The sequence below is a fragment of the Chiloscyllium plagiosum genome, unplaced genomic scaffold (assembly GCF_037043375.1).
Source record: "Chiloscyllium plagiosum isolate Xiang-an unplaced genomic scaffold, Cpla_swu_hap1 HiC_scaffold_35, whole genome shotgun sequence".
Lineage (NCBI taxonomy): Eukaryota > Metazoa > Chordata > Chondrichthyes > Orectolobiformes > Hemiscylliidae > Chiloscyllium > Chiloscyllium plagiosum.
Genome location: NW_028270173.1, coordinates 18043715 through 18057704, shown reverse-complemented (window position 1 = coordinate 18057704; position 13990 = coordinate 18043715). Strand labels below are relative to the sequence as shown.

The 13990-nt window shown below is 57.4% G+C and overlaps 1 protein-coding gene across 2 annotated transcripts in view; it reads right to left on the bottom strand.

Moving 5' to 3' along the window:
* Nucleotides 1–2182: 2182 nt before the first annotated feature.
* The window catches only part of LOC122541404 (early estrogen-induced gene 1 protein-like), a 44976-nt gene continuing 33168 nt past the window's right edge, over nt 2183–13990 (bottom strand). For both annotated transcript variants that reach the window (XM_043678145.2, XM_043678146.2), the window contains exon 12: nt 2183–4661. In XM_043678145.2, the coding sequence (XP_043534080.2) occupies nt 4622–4661 (40 nt within the window). In that variant the 3' untranslated portion in view covers nt 2183–4621. The remainder of the gene's footprint in view (nt 4662–13990) is intronic.

The following is a 13990-nucleotide window of genomic DNA, read 5'->3' as shown; positions in this document are numbered from 1 at the left end:
TATTTCTAATGCTTCGTGCATTCATATATAGTATTTTTAATTGGGGCCTACAAGCCTGTTCCGTTGTTCACTACAATTATAGCTGATCATTAACACATTTCCCTGTTCCTATTTTACCCCACATCCTTTGATCCCTTCAGTCCCAACAACTGTGTTACTTTTTCTTGAAAATATTCAATGTTTTGACTTCAGTAAGGCTTTCGACAAGATTCCCCATGGGAGACTGATTAGCAAGGTTAGATCTCATGGAATACAAGGAGAACCAGCCATTTGGATACAGAACTGGCTCAAAGGTAGAAGACAGAGTGGCGGTGGAGGGTTGTTTTTCCAGACTGGAGGCCTGTGACTGGTGGAGTGCCACAAGGATCAGTGCTGGGTCCTCTACTTTTTGCCATTAACATAAATGATTTGGATGCGAGCATAAGAGGTACAGTTAGTAAGTTTGCAGATGACATCAAAATTGGAGGTATAGTGGACAGCGAAGAGGGTTACCTCAGATTACAACAGGATCTTGACCAGATGGGCCAATGGGCTAAGAAGTGGCAGATGAAGTTTAATTCAGATAAATGCAGGGTGCTGCATTTTGGGAAAGCAAATCTTAACAGGACTTATACATTTAATGGTAAGGTCCTAGGGAGTGTTGTTGAACAAAGAGACCTTGGAGTGCAGGTTCATAGCTCATTGAAAATGGAGTCGCAGGTAGCTAGGATAGTGAAGGCAGTGTTTGGTATGTTTTCCTTTATTGGTCAGAGTATTGAGTACTGGAGTTGGGAGGTCATGTGGTGGCTGTACAGGACATTGGTTAGGCCACTGTTGGAATATTGTGTGCAATTCAGGTCTCCTTCCTAGCGGAAGGATGTTGTTCAGAAAAGATTTACAAGGATGTTGCCAGGGTTGGAGGATTTGAGATATAGGGAGAGGCTGAACAGGCTGGGGCTGTTTTCCCCCGGAGAGTCGGAGGCTGAGGGGTGACCTTATAGAGGTTTACAAAATTATGAGGGGCATGGATAGGATAAATAGGCAAAGTCTTTCCCCTGGGGTGGGGGAAGTCCAGAACTAGAGGGCAAAGATTTAGGGTGAGAGGGGAAAGATATAAAAGAGACCTACGGGGCAACTTTTTCCCACACAGAGGGTGGTATGTGTATGGAATGAGCTGCCAGAGGATGTGGTGGAGGCTGGTACAATTGCAACATTTAAGAGGCATTTGGACAGGTACATGAATAGGAAGGGTTTGGAGGAATATGGGCCATGTGCTAGCAAGTGGGACTAGATTGGGTTGGGATATCTGGTCGGCATGGACGGGTTGGACCGAAGGGCCTGTTTCCATGCTGTACATCTTTCTGACTTTATAACCACTTTGCGATGGGCAATTCCACAGGCTCCCCATTCTCTGGGTGAAGGCATTTCTCTTCATCTCCGCTCTAAATGACTTAAACCGAGAGCCCTTGTTCTGGACATCCCAGTCATTGGGAAGATCCTTTCTGCATTGACCCAGTCCAGTCCTGATGGAATTTATGGGTTTCTCGGAGCGGTCTCATCCCACCCTACCCAATTCTACTAAACTGCAGTAAGTATAGTTGTAGAATCCTTACAGTGCGAAAGTCATTTGGCCCATTGAACCCTAACTGACTCTCTAAAGAGCATTCCAGCCAAACCCACCCTTCTGCCTTATCCCTAACCCACCCAATCTGCGCCTATGCTGTGTTAGCATGGCCAATCAATCTAACCTGAACATCTTTAGAGAGCGTGGGAGAAACCTGACCAACTGGAGGGAACCCACACCGACATGGTGGGGGGAGGGGGGGGAACCCACAAACTGTATTTCCTTTCCTGTTTCCGTCAGGGTCTGGTTTGCAAATCCATGATAACGACATGCACACAGACAGACAGTCACCCACGGCTGGAATCGAACCCAGGAACTGTGAGGTAGCAGTGTTAACCACTGAGCCACCATGTTGATCCAGTTTCTTTTTGTGCGAGTCCCATCGCTCCAGGAACAAATCTGCTGTGCCTCAATGCGAACATGTCAGATTGTAGTCTGATGTCGATTATTCTAACTCTACCCAAATGGTGCTATTTGCATCCAGTGATGTACACTTCAACAACAGCGTAGTGAGGTTGCTCTGTGGTCCTGAAGCCGATGCACCACAGATTGGATTGTTAATGAAAAGAAATTACGGTGTTTCTTTTAAAAAAAACCCACATTTTATTGAAAATTATTCACTGTAAAAAAATAGACAAGCCCACTCTCATACAATATTTCAACAGTGAGCACTGTACAGAAGCACCTAGAAACCTTCACTGGTAAGGGCAGAAAGCAACCTCAAGTCTGCATCTCCTCAACAGCTTTAATATAAAAATGCACGCTGTTTAAAAGGGGCCACAATCTCCGTAAGAAAAAGGATCCCCAGCAAACACTCTTTAAAGTGGAAAGAAAACAAAATATTGTGCACAAATCACTCAAACTCATCATATTATTTGTGCAAGAGGAAGTAACACCAGAGGTTTCCCAGAAAGTTTCACTCCAGCCTCCTCCTCAAAACGAGGAAATCCCCCCTGCAATTTCTTTCTGAAAACCTGACAGAATGGCACCTTTAATGTCGCTACTGGGGAATGAAATAAAGTCTAACGGGCTCAATTATCATCTTTCGCTCCATTGACTCTACTTTTAAGCTAGTTTAAAATTACACTTAGTTCATATCTGAAAGGTGGGATCAGTACTATTTGGGAACCGAGTAAGGGACGGACAGCATGGAGTGGAACTCCACACTATGGAACACACACAGACGCCAAACTAAAGCAGGAAGGATGTGAGCCCAGGTACCTGGCTCCTCCTGTCTGGATTGAAAAAATCATTCCCAAAACTATTGCTGTAAATTGGATTTATTAAAAAGAATCTTAAATACTGGGTTAAAAAGGGGGAAAAAAATCATAACACTGAACCACCGCTCCACCATATCATTCAAAACTTTAGAATAAATTTATTCTTAAATTCTTTAATGGGTGGTCGAATGCAAAGACCCTGATCTCCCAAAATGATTTCTCATCAACCTTCAGTTGGTACAAAACTTCAAAAGGAAGGTATTTTCTACCAGGGAGGATGTTCTTAAGCTGTCATAGTTTTTAAATTAGTGATTGCATTACACCAGCATCCCTGTACTTTGATGGGGTGGGGAGGGGAGGTTAGAATGGGTGCTCACCCGAGTTCCTGTCCCTCACTTTTTTTTTTAAGTTCTCAAACTGCACACTGACCCTCTCTCTGTGACGATTAGATCACATGGGGGAGAGAGAAGAGGAAAGAGAGAGACAGAGAATGTACAATCTCCTGCTCCATCAAAACCTGTTACACCAGAATCCAAAAGAAACACTCAACCCTGTCACGGGATCTGAAACGAGCATTACAAACCTTCCAGGATTTAGGCTTCGGGAATTGGTGCGGTGGTACGTTTCCGGAAGCAGAAAGAAAAATCCAAGAGAAATCTATGAGTTTGTAACATAAAAAGGTTTGGGGGAGGGAAACCCACAAACTGTATTTCCTTTCCTGTTTCCGTCAGGGTCTGGTTTGCAAATCCATGATAACGACATGGGTGACAGGAAGTGAGAAGGAGCGAGATAAGAGGCGGCAATGGGTAATAATGTATATCCAAATTAAAATTCAAAATTCCGCAGATGCCGGTGTTAACCCCATCAGTAACTACTGCCGCTTAAGAACGCCCTCCCTGGTAGAAAATGCGATCCCCCCACCCCACCCCAACCCAGGGCAAGGGAGGATGGCCACTTGCAAGGGGAAATCTCAAATCATCCAGAGTTCCCTTGGGAACAAACTGGAAGCCTGAGATGCTCTAACCCTGGCCAACAACTGAGGAAAAGTCATCGGGGAGCACTAGAGAGAGGCTGCTTCCCTCATTTACCTCCAAGATGTCCAGAGCTGTTCAAGTATTGGAGATGGAATACTGCTCAGAAGTAGTAAAAGGGAGGACACCATAGATTTATTGTCACCCATATACAGCTATATTCCCTGCAATCATTTAGGGACGTCCACTTGCCCTGCACTCCCGAGCAAGTAGACTTGAATTTTTAAAAGATTTCAAAGGTCAATTCTCTTGCATCATAGAAAACCACATGGTACATGTCTCAAACCCCACATTCAAGACTTAAATGGTTCCCTCCGCTACATCTCCTTAAACCTCAAAATAAATAGAAGGCCATGATTCATGATCATTGCCAAGCTACAGGTCTAAGCCTAGGCAAACTCTTCAGAGCATCATGTGCCATGTATTAATATATACAACTATTAGTATGCAGTCATTAATTAATTTTCATTCATATTCAGGATTGGATCCCAGTTCACAATTCCAGGTTTTCCCTCACCCCTACGCATGTCCTAGTCTAACCCAAGTCATTCCGGAAATCCAAGGCCACTCCATTTCTTTCGGCTAAGTCCTCTCAGTATGAATTATTGTTGCTTTAAAAAGAAAAAGGATCACTGGCATCGACCTTTTCCGTGGCTTTCCCAGTCAGGAATTCCTGGTCCTTCGGAACACATGATGCTGGAAGAGCAGCAAAGACAAACAGAACACCACGAAGGAAGGAAAATCAGGAATCCGCCGCCCGGGCCAGCTCAGTGACTCTCGATAACCACTGGCTTGTAGTCGCACCACCTACAAGACGGGGGGGGGGGGGGGAAGAGAAGAGAACCGTCACTATGGAAACATGGCCTACTTCCCAAAGGCAAACCCACGTACCACTTCCGTCTCAAAGCATCACTGCAGCTCTGACTCAAGTCATCAGAGAAACATTTCAGAAGGAGAGACCCAATAAAATAGGAGAGGGGTTGAGGAGTGACCTTAGAGGTTTGTGAAGTCCCAAGAGGCAGAGATAACGTGAGTAACCAAGGTCTTTTCAATTGGGTAGGGGAATTCAAAACTCAAGAGCATAAGTTTAAGGTGAGAGAACACACATTTTAAAAAAGGGACAGAGGGGCAACTTTTTCCATACAGATGGTGGTACATATGTAGAATGAGCTGCCAGAGGAACTGGTAGATGCAGATACAACATTTAAAAGGCATTTAGATGGGTACATGAATAGGGAAGGGATATAAGCCAAGCGCAGGCAAGTGGGATGAGTTTAGTTTGGGAAACCTGATTAACATGGAAGAGTAGGGTCTACTTCCATATTGTTTGACTATACGACGCAACAGAAAGGGAAATTATGAGTGGGAGTAGGCCATTCGGCCTTGCTGTTCCAGTGATAGTGGGGGACTATACAAATACCAGGGGAGGGGATGTTCTGGTGGTATTAATTGCTGGACTGTTAATCCAGAGACCTGGACTTGAATCGCACCAATTGAATTCAATAACAATCTGGAATTAAGAGTCTGATGATGATCATTTGTTGATTGCTTGGAAAATCTCATCTGGTTCACCAATATCCTTTCAGGAAGGGATCTGCTATCCTTACTTGGACTACATGTGACTCCAGACTCCCAGGCTGGTTATAACTTCCTGCTGGGCAATTAGAGATGGGCAATAAAAGCTGGCCTGGGTAGTAATGCCTTCATCCCATGAGTGAACACCCCGTTCCCACTTTCTCCCGATGCCCTTATCGCCCCAAGAACTGTATCTAACTACCCTGAAAAAGAGTCAATTTTCTATAGCAGAGAATTCCACAGGCTCTCCACTCTCTGGGTAAAACATTTCTCCGCATCTCAGTCCTCAATGGCCGACCCCATATCCTTAAGACCATGACCAGAGAGCCCGGAGCTATTGGTCATCGGGAACATCCTGCCTGCATTTCCCCACATCTAGTTCTGTCAGAATTGGATAGATCCAGATTCTCTTCATAGGTCAGTCCTGCCATCCCAGGAAATCAGTCTGGAAAACCTTCATTGCACTCCCACTATAGCCAGAACACACTGGCCTGATTTCATAGAACCGGAATCCCTACACAGAGTGTGAAAGCAGACCATTCAGCCCATTGGGTCTGCACTGACCCACCAAAGAGCATCCCACCCAGATCCCATCCCACGCCCAGACCCCACATTTACTATGGCTAGTTCATCTAACCTGCACACCTCTGGACATTTCTAACCCCCACCCCCAGAAGTTGACAAAGAAGGCCTTGTCGTTTAGCAAAGAAAACACTTCTTAAAAAGGGTGCAACCTGACCACTGAGCTCCTGTCAGCCAATCCCCTTTCTCGAAGCAGAGTGGAGGGAACACCCTTGTCTACATCAATGGTGAAGATGGTCGCGAGCATCAAGTTCCTGCGAGTGACTATCAGTCTTCCGCCACCCACCTCAACGCAAGAGCACAGCAACGTCTCTACGTCATTAGGGGGCTCAAAGTTTAGCACATCCACAAGGACTCCTACTTTTTAATAGATATACCATAGAAAGCATCTTAGCTAGGTGAATCACAGCTTGGTATGGCAACTGCTCTTTCCCAGGACCAGAAGAAACTACAGAGTCGTGAACACAGCCCAGTCCATCACGCAAACCAACCTTCTATCCATCGACTCCATCTACACTTCTACCTCGTGAGAATAACCAATATAATCAAAGACCTCTCCCATCCTGGTTATACTTTCTTTCATCAGGCAGAAGATACAGAAGTTTGAATACATGTGCAAATAGATTCAAGGACAGCTTCTTCCTATTATCAGAATGGACCTCTCAAAACGTTAATTCTCCTCTCTCTCTCTCCGGCTGTAACACTGTATTCTGCACTCCGTTCTGTTACCCTGGTGCACTTTGTATGGTACTATCTGCCCGTATATCACGCAAAACAACACTTTTCACTGTATCTCAGTACATGGGACAAAAATCAGAAAAGAAATCAGTCAAAAAGTGGAAAAGCACAGCCAGGCAGGCAGCATCCAAGGAGCAGGATAGTCAAATGTTTCTAGCATCAGCTCTTCACCCATTCCTGATGAAGGGCTTATGCCCAAAACGTCGACTCTCCTGCTCCTCGGATGCTGTCTGATATTGTTCAGTTTTCTGGTGCCATGCTGTTTGACACGGATCTCCAGCATCTGCAGTCCTCACTTTCTTCTAATAATAACATTTTTTAGAAAATAAATAAATAAAATAAGACATCGCCCAATGCAGGAAAATGTTCATATCCACCTTACCCCATTCCTTTTATTTAATGATTTGTTAGGTTGTTATCCCAACTTCTAAAACCTCAGGGTTAAAGGAAAGTTATCCTCAAATGATAATGGAGGTAAACGTTGGGAATCAACTTCTTAAGAACAAATTCTCAGATAACTAATTTTTTAAAAATTACAGACGCGACGTTGGGTGAGGGATGGGTATCTGTTTAGGGAGATCTCCAGCGTTCTACTCTGAGATAACTCTCCAAAACATTTCATGCCCACCTGAAGGGGGCAGAAGAGGGCAGATCAGAGAGGGTTCACTCAGATGATCCCCAGTATGGAGGGATAGGTCTTAATGAACTAAGTTTAAACAGTTTGGGACCCCGCTCATTGGAGGTTAGAAGAATGACAGTGATCTCATTAAAACATGTAGGGTTTTTAAACGGGTTCGACAGAGTAAATGCTAAGAGGATGTTTCCCCTCATGGGAGGGTCTAGGGCCAGAAGGCATTGACTCAGAATAAAGGGCTCTAATTGCAGACCGAAATAAGGAGGAGATTTTTCTGTCCAAGGGTTGACTATCTTTGCAACTCCTTGCCACAGAGAACTGTCAGGCAGAGACCTTGGGTACATTTAAGGCTGCGATCATGAATCAGAATCCCAACAGGGCCACTTTCCGCACTTCGGCCCAACACGTCCACACCCACCCTCCGTAGAGCAACCCGTGTGGGGAAGAGGGGGGTAAAGGGTGGGGGGGGGGGGGAAGAGGGGGGTCAAGGGGGGGGGGGGGGAAAGAGGGGGGTCAAGGGGGGGGGGGGGGAAAGAGGGGGGTCAAGGGGGGGGGGGAAAGAGGGGGGTCAAGGGGGGGGGGGAAAGAGGGGGGTCAAGGGGGGGGGGGAAAGAGGGGGGTCAAGGGGGGGGGGGAAGAGGGGGGAGAAGAAAAGAGTGGCGCGGGGGGGGCGTAAAGAGTGGCGCGGGGGGGGGCGTAAAGAGTGGCGCGGGGGGGGCGTAAAGAGTGGCGCGGGGGGGGCGTAAAGAGTGGCGCGGGGGGGGCGTAAAGAGTGGCGCGGGGGGGGCGTAAAGAGTGGCGCGGGGGGGGCGTAAAGAGTGGCGCGGGGGGGGCGTAAAGAGTGGCGCGGGGGGGGCGTAAAGAGTGGCGCGGGGGGGGCGTAAAGAGTGGCGCGGGGGGGGCGTAAAGAGTGGCGCGGGGGGGGCGTAAAGAGTGGCGCGGGGGGGGCGTAAAGAGTGGCGCGGGGGGGGCGTAAAGAGTGGCGCGGGGGGGGCGTAAAGAGTGGCGCGGGGGGGGCGTAAAGAGTGGCGCGGGGGGGGCGTAAAGAGTGGCGCGGGGGGGGCGTAAAGAGTGGCGCGGGGGGGGCGTAAAGAGTGGCGCGGGGGGGGCGTAAAGAGTGGCGCGGGGGGGGCGTAAAGAGTGGCGCGGGGGGGGCGTAAAGAGTGGCGCGGGGGGGGCGTAAAGAGTGGCGCGGGGGGGGCGTAAAGAGTGGCGCGGGGGGGGCGTAAAGAGTGGCGCGGGGGGGGCGTAAAGAGTGGCGCGGGGGGGGCGTAAAGAGTGGCGCGGGGGGGGCGTAAAGAGTGGCGCGGGGGGGGCGTAAAGAGTGGCGCGGGGGGGGCGTAAAGAGTGGCGCGGGGGGGGCGTAAAGAGTGGCGCGGGGGGGGCGTAAAGAGTGGCGCGGGGGGGGCGTAAAGAGTGGCGCGGGGGGGGCGTAAAGAGTGGCGCGGGGGGGGCGTAAAGAGTGGCGCGGGGGGGGCGTAAAGAGTGGCGCGGGGGGGGCGTAAAGAGTGGCGCGGGGGGGGCGTAAAGAGTGGCGCGGGGGGGGCGTAAAGAGTGGCGCGGGGGGGGCGTAAAGAGTGGCGCGGGGGGGGCGTAAAGAGTGGCGCGGGGGGGGCGTAAAGAGTGGCGCGGGGGGGGCGTAAAGAGTGGCGCGGGGGGGGCGTAAAGAGTGGCGCGGGGGGGGCGTAAAGAGTGGCGCGGGGGGGGCGTAAAGAGTGGCGCGGGGGGGGCGTAAAGAGTGGCGCGGGGGGGGCGTAAAGAGTGGCGCGGGGGGGGCGTAAAGAGTGGCGCGGGGGGGGCGTAAAGAGTGGCGCGGGGGGGGCGTAAAGAGTGGCGCGGGGGGGGCGTAAAGAGTGGCGCGGGGGGGGCGTAAAGAGTGGCGCGGGGGGGGCGTAAAGAGTGGCGCGGGGGGGGCGTAAAGAGTGGCGCGGGGGGGGCGTAAAGAGTGGCGCGGGGGGGGCGTAAAGAGTGGCGCGGGGGGGGCGTAAAGAGTGGCGCGGGGGGGGCGTAAAGAGTGGCGCGGGGGGGGCGTAAAGAGTGGCGCGGGGGGGGCGTAAAGAGTGGCGCGGGGGGGGCGTAAAGAGTGGCGCGGGGGGGGCGTAAAGAGTGGCGCGGGGGGGGCGTAAAGAGTGGCGCGGGGGGGGCGTAAAGAGTGGCGCGGGGGGGGCGTAAAGAGTGGCGCGGGGGGGGCGTAAAGAGTGGCGCGGGGGGGGCGTAAAGAGTGGCGCGGGGGGGGCGTAAAGAGTGGCGCGGGGGGGGCGTAAAGAGTGGCGCGGGGGGGGCGTAAAGAGTGGCGCGGGGGGGGCGTAAAGAGTGGCGCGGGGGGGGCGTAAAGAGTGGCGCGGGGGGGGCGTAAAGAGTGGCGCGGGGGGGGCGTAAAGAGTGGCGCGGGGGGGGCGTAAAGAGTGGCGCGGGGGGGGCGTAAAGAGTGGCGCGGGGGGGGCGTAAAGAGTGGCGCGGGGGGGGCGTAAAGAGTGGCGCGGGGGGGGCGTAAAGAGTGGCGCGGGGGGGGCGTAAAGAGTGGCGCGGGGGGGGCGTAAAGAGTGGCGCGGGGGGGGCGTAAAGAGTGGCGCGGGGGGGGCGTAAAGAGTGGCGCGGGGGGGGCGTAAAGAGTGGCGCGGGGGGGGCGTAAAGAGTGGCGCGGGGGGGGCGTAAAGAGTGGCGCGGGGGGGGCGTAAAGAGTGGCGCGGGGGGGGCGTAAAGAGTGGCGCGGGGGGGGCGTAAAGAGTGGCGCGGGGGGGGCGTAAAGAGTGGCGCGGGGGGGGCGTAAAGAGTGGCGCGGGGGGGGCGTAAAGAGTGGCGCGGGGGGGGCGTAAAGAGTGGCGCGGGGGGGGCGTAAAGAGTGGCGCGGGGGGGGCGTAAAGAGTGGCGCGGGGGGGGCGTAAAGAGTGGCGCGGGGGGGGCGTAAAGAGTGGCGCGGGGGGGGCGTAAAGAGTGGCGCGGGGGGGGCGTAAAGAGTGGCGCGGGGGGGGCGTAAAGAGTGGCGCGGGGGGGGCGTAAAGAGTGGCGCGGGGGGGGCGTAAAGAGTGGCGCGGGGGGGGCGTAAAGAGTGGCGCGGGGGGGGCGTAAAGAGTGGCGCGGGGGGGGCGTAAAGAGTGGCGCGGGGGGGGCGTAAAGAGTGGCGCGGGGGGGGCGTAAAGAGTGGCGCGGGGGGGGCGTAAAGAGTGGCGCGGGGGGGGCGTAAAGAGTGGCGCGGGGGGGGCGTAAAGAGTGGCGCGGGGGGGGCGTAAAGAGTGGCGCGGGGGGGGCGTAAAGAGTGGCGCGGGGGGGGCGTAAAGAGTGGCGCGGGGGGGGCGTAAAGAGTGGCGCGGGGGGGGCGTAAAGAGTGGCGCGGGGGGGGCGTAAAGAGTGGCGCGGGGGGGGCGTAAAGAGTGGCGCGGGGGGGGCGTAAAGAGTGGCGCGGGGGGGGCGTAAAGAGTGGCGCGGGGGGGGCGTAAAGAGTGGCGCGGGGGGGGCGTAAAGAGTGGCGCGGGGGGGGCGTAAAGAGTGGCGCGGGGGGGGCGTAAAGAGTGGCGCGGGGGGGGCGTAAAGAGTGGCGCGGGGGGGGCGTAAAGAGTGGCGCGGGGGGGGCGTAAAGAGTGGCGCGGGGGGGGCGTAAAGAGTGGCGCGGGGGGGGCGTAAAGAGTGGCGCGGGGGGGGCGTAAAGAGTGGCGCGGGGGGGGCGTAAAGAGTGGCGCGGGGGGGGCGTAAAGAGTGGCGCGGGGGGGGCGTAAAGAGTGGCGCGGGGGGGGCGTAAAGAGTGGCGCGGGGGGGGCGTAAAGAGTGGCGCGGGGGGGGCGTAAAGAGTGGCGCGGGGGGGGCGTAAAGAGTGGCGCGGGGGGGGCGTAAAGAGTGGCGCGGGGGGGGCGTAAAGAGTGGCGCGGGGGGGGCGTAAAGAGTGGCGCGGGGGGGGCGTAAAGAGTGGCGCGGGGGGGGCGTAAAGAGTGGCGCGGGGGGGGCGTAAAGAGTGGCGCGGGGGGGGCGTAAAGAGTGGCGCGGGGGGGGCGTAAAGAGTGGCGCGGGGGGGGCGTAAAGAGTGGCGCGGGGGGGGCGTAAAGAGTGGCGCGGGGGGGGCGTAAAGAGTGGCGCGGGGGGGGCGTAAAGAGTGGCGCGGGGGGGGCGTAAAGAGTGGCGCGGGGGGGGCGTAAAGAGTGGCGCGGGGGGGGCGTAAAGAGTGGCGCGGGGGGGGCGTAAAGAGTGGCGCGGGGGGGGCGTAAAGAGTGGCGCGGGGGGGGCGTAAAGAGTGGCGCGGGGGGGGCGTAAAGAGTGGCGCGGGGGGGGCGTAAAGAGTGGCGCGGGGGGGGCGTAAAGAGTGGCGCGGGGGGGGCGTAAAGAGTGGCGCGGGGGGGGCGTAAAGAGTGGCGCGGGGGGGGCGTAAAGAGTGGCGCGGGGGGGGCGTAAAGAGTGGCGCGGGGGGGGCGTAAAGAGTGGCGCGGGGGGGGCGTAAAGAGTGGCGCGGGGGGGGCGTAAAGAGTGGCGCGGGGGGGGCGTAAAGAGTGGCGCGGGGGGGGCGTAAAGAGTGGCGCGGGGGGGGCGTAAAGAGTGGCGCGGGGGGGGCGTAAAGAGTGGCGCGGGGGGGGCGTAAAGAGTGGCGCGGGGGGGGCGTAAAGAGTGGCGCGGGGGGGGCGTAAAGAGTGGCGCGGGGGGGGCGTAAAGAGTGGCGCGGGGGGGGCGTAAAGAGTGGCGCGGGGGGGGCGTAAAGAGTGGCGCGGGGGGGGCGTAAAGAGTGGCGCGGGGGGGGCGTAAAGAGTGGCGCGGGGGGGGCGTAAAGAGTGGCGCGGGGGGGGCGTAAAGAGTGGCGCGGGGGGGGCGTAAAGAGTGGCGCGGGGGGGGCGTAAAGAGTGGCGCGGGGGGGGCGTAAAGAGTGGCGCGGGGGGGGCGTAAAGAGTGGCGCGGGGGGGGCGTAAAGAGTGGCGCGGGGGGGGCGTAAAGAGTGGCGCGGGGGGGGCGTAAAGAGTGGCGCGGGGGGGGCGTAAAGAGTGGCGCGGGGGGGGCGTAAAGAGTGGCGCGGGGGGGGCGTAAAGAGTGGCGCGGGGGGGGCGTAAAGAGTGGCGCGGGGGGGGCGTAAAGAGTGGCGCGGGGGGGGCGTAAAGAGTGGCGCGGGGGGGGCGTAAAGAGTGGCGCGGGGGGGGCGTAAAGAGTGGCGCGGGGGGGGCGTAAAGAGTGGCGCGGGGGGGGCGTAAAGAGTGGCGCGGGGGGGGCGTAAAGAGTGGCGCGGGGGGGGCGTAAAGAGTGGCGCGGGGGGGGCGTAAAGAGTGGCGCGGGGGGGGCGTAAAGAGTGGCGCGGGGGGGGGCGTAAAGAGTGGCGCGGGGGGGGGCGAAAAGAGTGGCGCGGGGGGGCGTAAAGAGTGGCGCGGGGGGGCGTAAAGAGTGGCGCGGGGGGGGAGAAAAGAGTGGCGCGGGGGGGGAGAAAAGAGTGGCGCGGGGGGGGAGAAAAGAGTGGCGCGGGGGGGGGAGAAAAGAGTGGCGCGGGGGGGGGAGAAAAGAGTGGCGCGGGGGGGGGAGAAAAGAGTGGCGCGGGGGGGGGAGAAAAGAGTGGCGCGGGGGGGGGAGAAAAGAGTGGCGCGGGGGGGGAGAAAAGAGTGGCGCGGGGGGGGGAGAAAAGAGTGGCGCGGGGGGGGGAGAAAAGAGTGGCGCGGGGGGGGGAGAAAAGAGTGGCGCGGGGGGGGGAGAAAAGAGTGGCGCGGGGGGGGGAGAAAAGAGTGGCGCGGGGGGGGGAGAAAAGAGTGGCGCGGGGGGGGGAGAAAAGAGTGGCGCGGGGGGGGGAGAAAAGAGTGGCGCGGGGGGGGGAGAAAAGAGTGGCGCGGGGGGGGGAGAAAAGAGTGGCGCGGGGGGGGGAGAAAAGAGTGGCGCGGGGGGGGGAGAAAAGAGTGGCGCGGGGGGGGGAGAAAAGAGTGGCGCGGGGGGGGGAGAAAAGAGTGGCGCGGGGGGGGGAGAAAAGAGTGGCGCGGGGGGGGGAGAAAAGAGTGGCGCGGGGGGGGGAGAAAAGAGTGGCGCGGGGGGGGGAGAAAAGAGTGGCGCGGGGGGGGGAGAAAAGAGTGGCGCGGGGGGGGGAGAAAAGAGTGGCGCGGGGGGGGGAGAAAAGAGTGGCGCGGGGGGGGGAGAAAAGAGTGGCGCGGGGGGGGGAGAAAAGAGTGGCGCGGGGGGGGGAGAAAAGAGTGGCGCGGGGGGGGGAGAAAAGAGTGGCGCGGGGGGGGGAGAAAAGAGTGGCGCGGGGGGGGGAGAAAAGAGTGGCGCGGGGGGGGGAGAAAAGAGTGGCGCGGGGGGGGGAGAAAAGAGTGGCGCGGGGGGGGGAGAAAAGAGTGGCGCGGGGGGGGGAGAAAAGAGTGGCGCGGGGGGGGGAGAAAAGAGTGGCGCGGGGGGGGGAGAAAAGAGTGGCGCGGGGGGGGGAGAAAAGAGTGGCGCGGGGGGGGGAGAAAAGAGTGGCGCGGGGGGGGGAGAAAAGAGTGGCGCGGGGGGGGGAGAAAAGAGTGGCGCGGGGGGGGGAGAAAAGAGTGGCGCGGGGGGGGGAGAAAAGAGTGGCGCGGGGGGGGGAGAAAAGAGTGGCGCGGGGGGGGGAGAAAAGAGTGGCGCGGGGGGGGGAGAAAAGAGTGGCGCGGGGGGGGGAGAAAAGAGTGGCGCGGGGGGG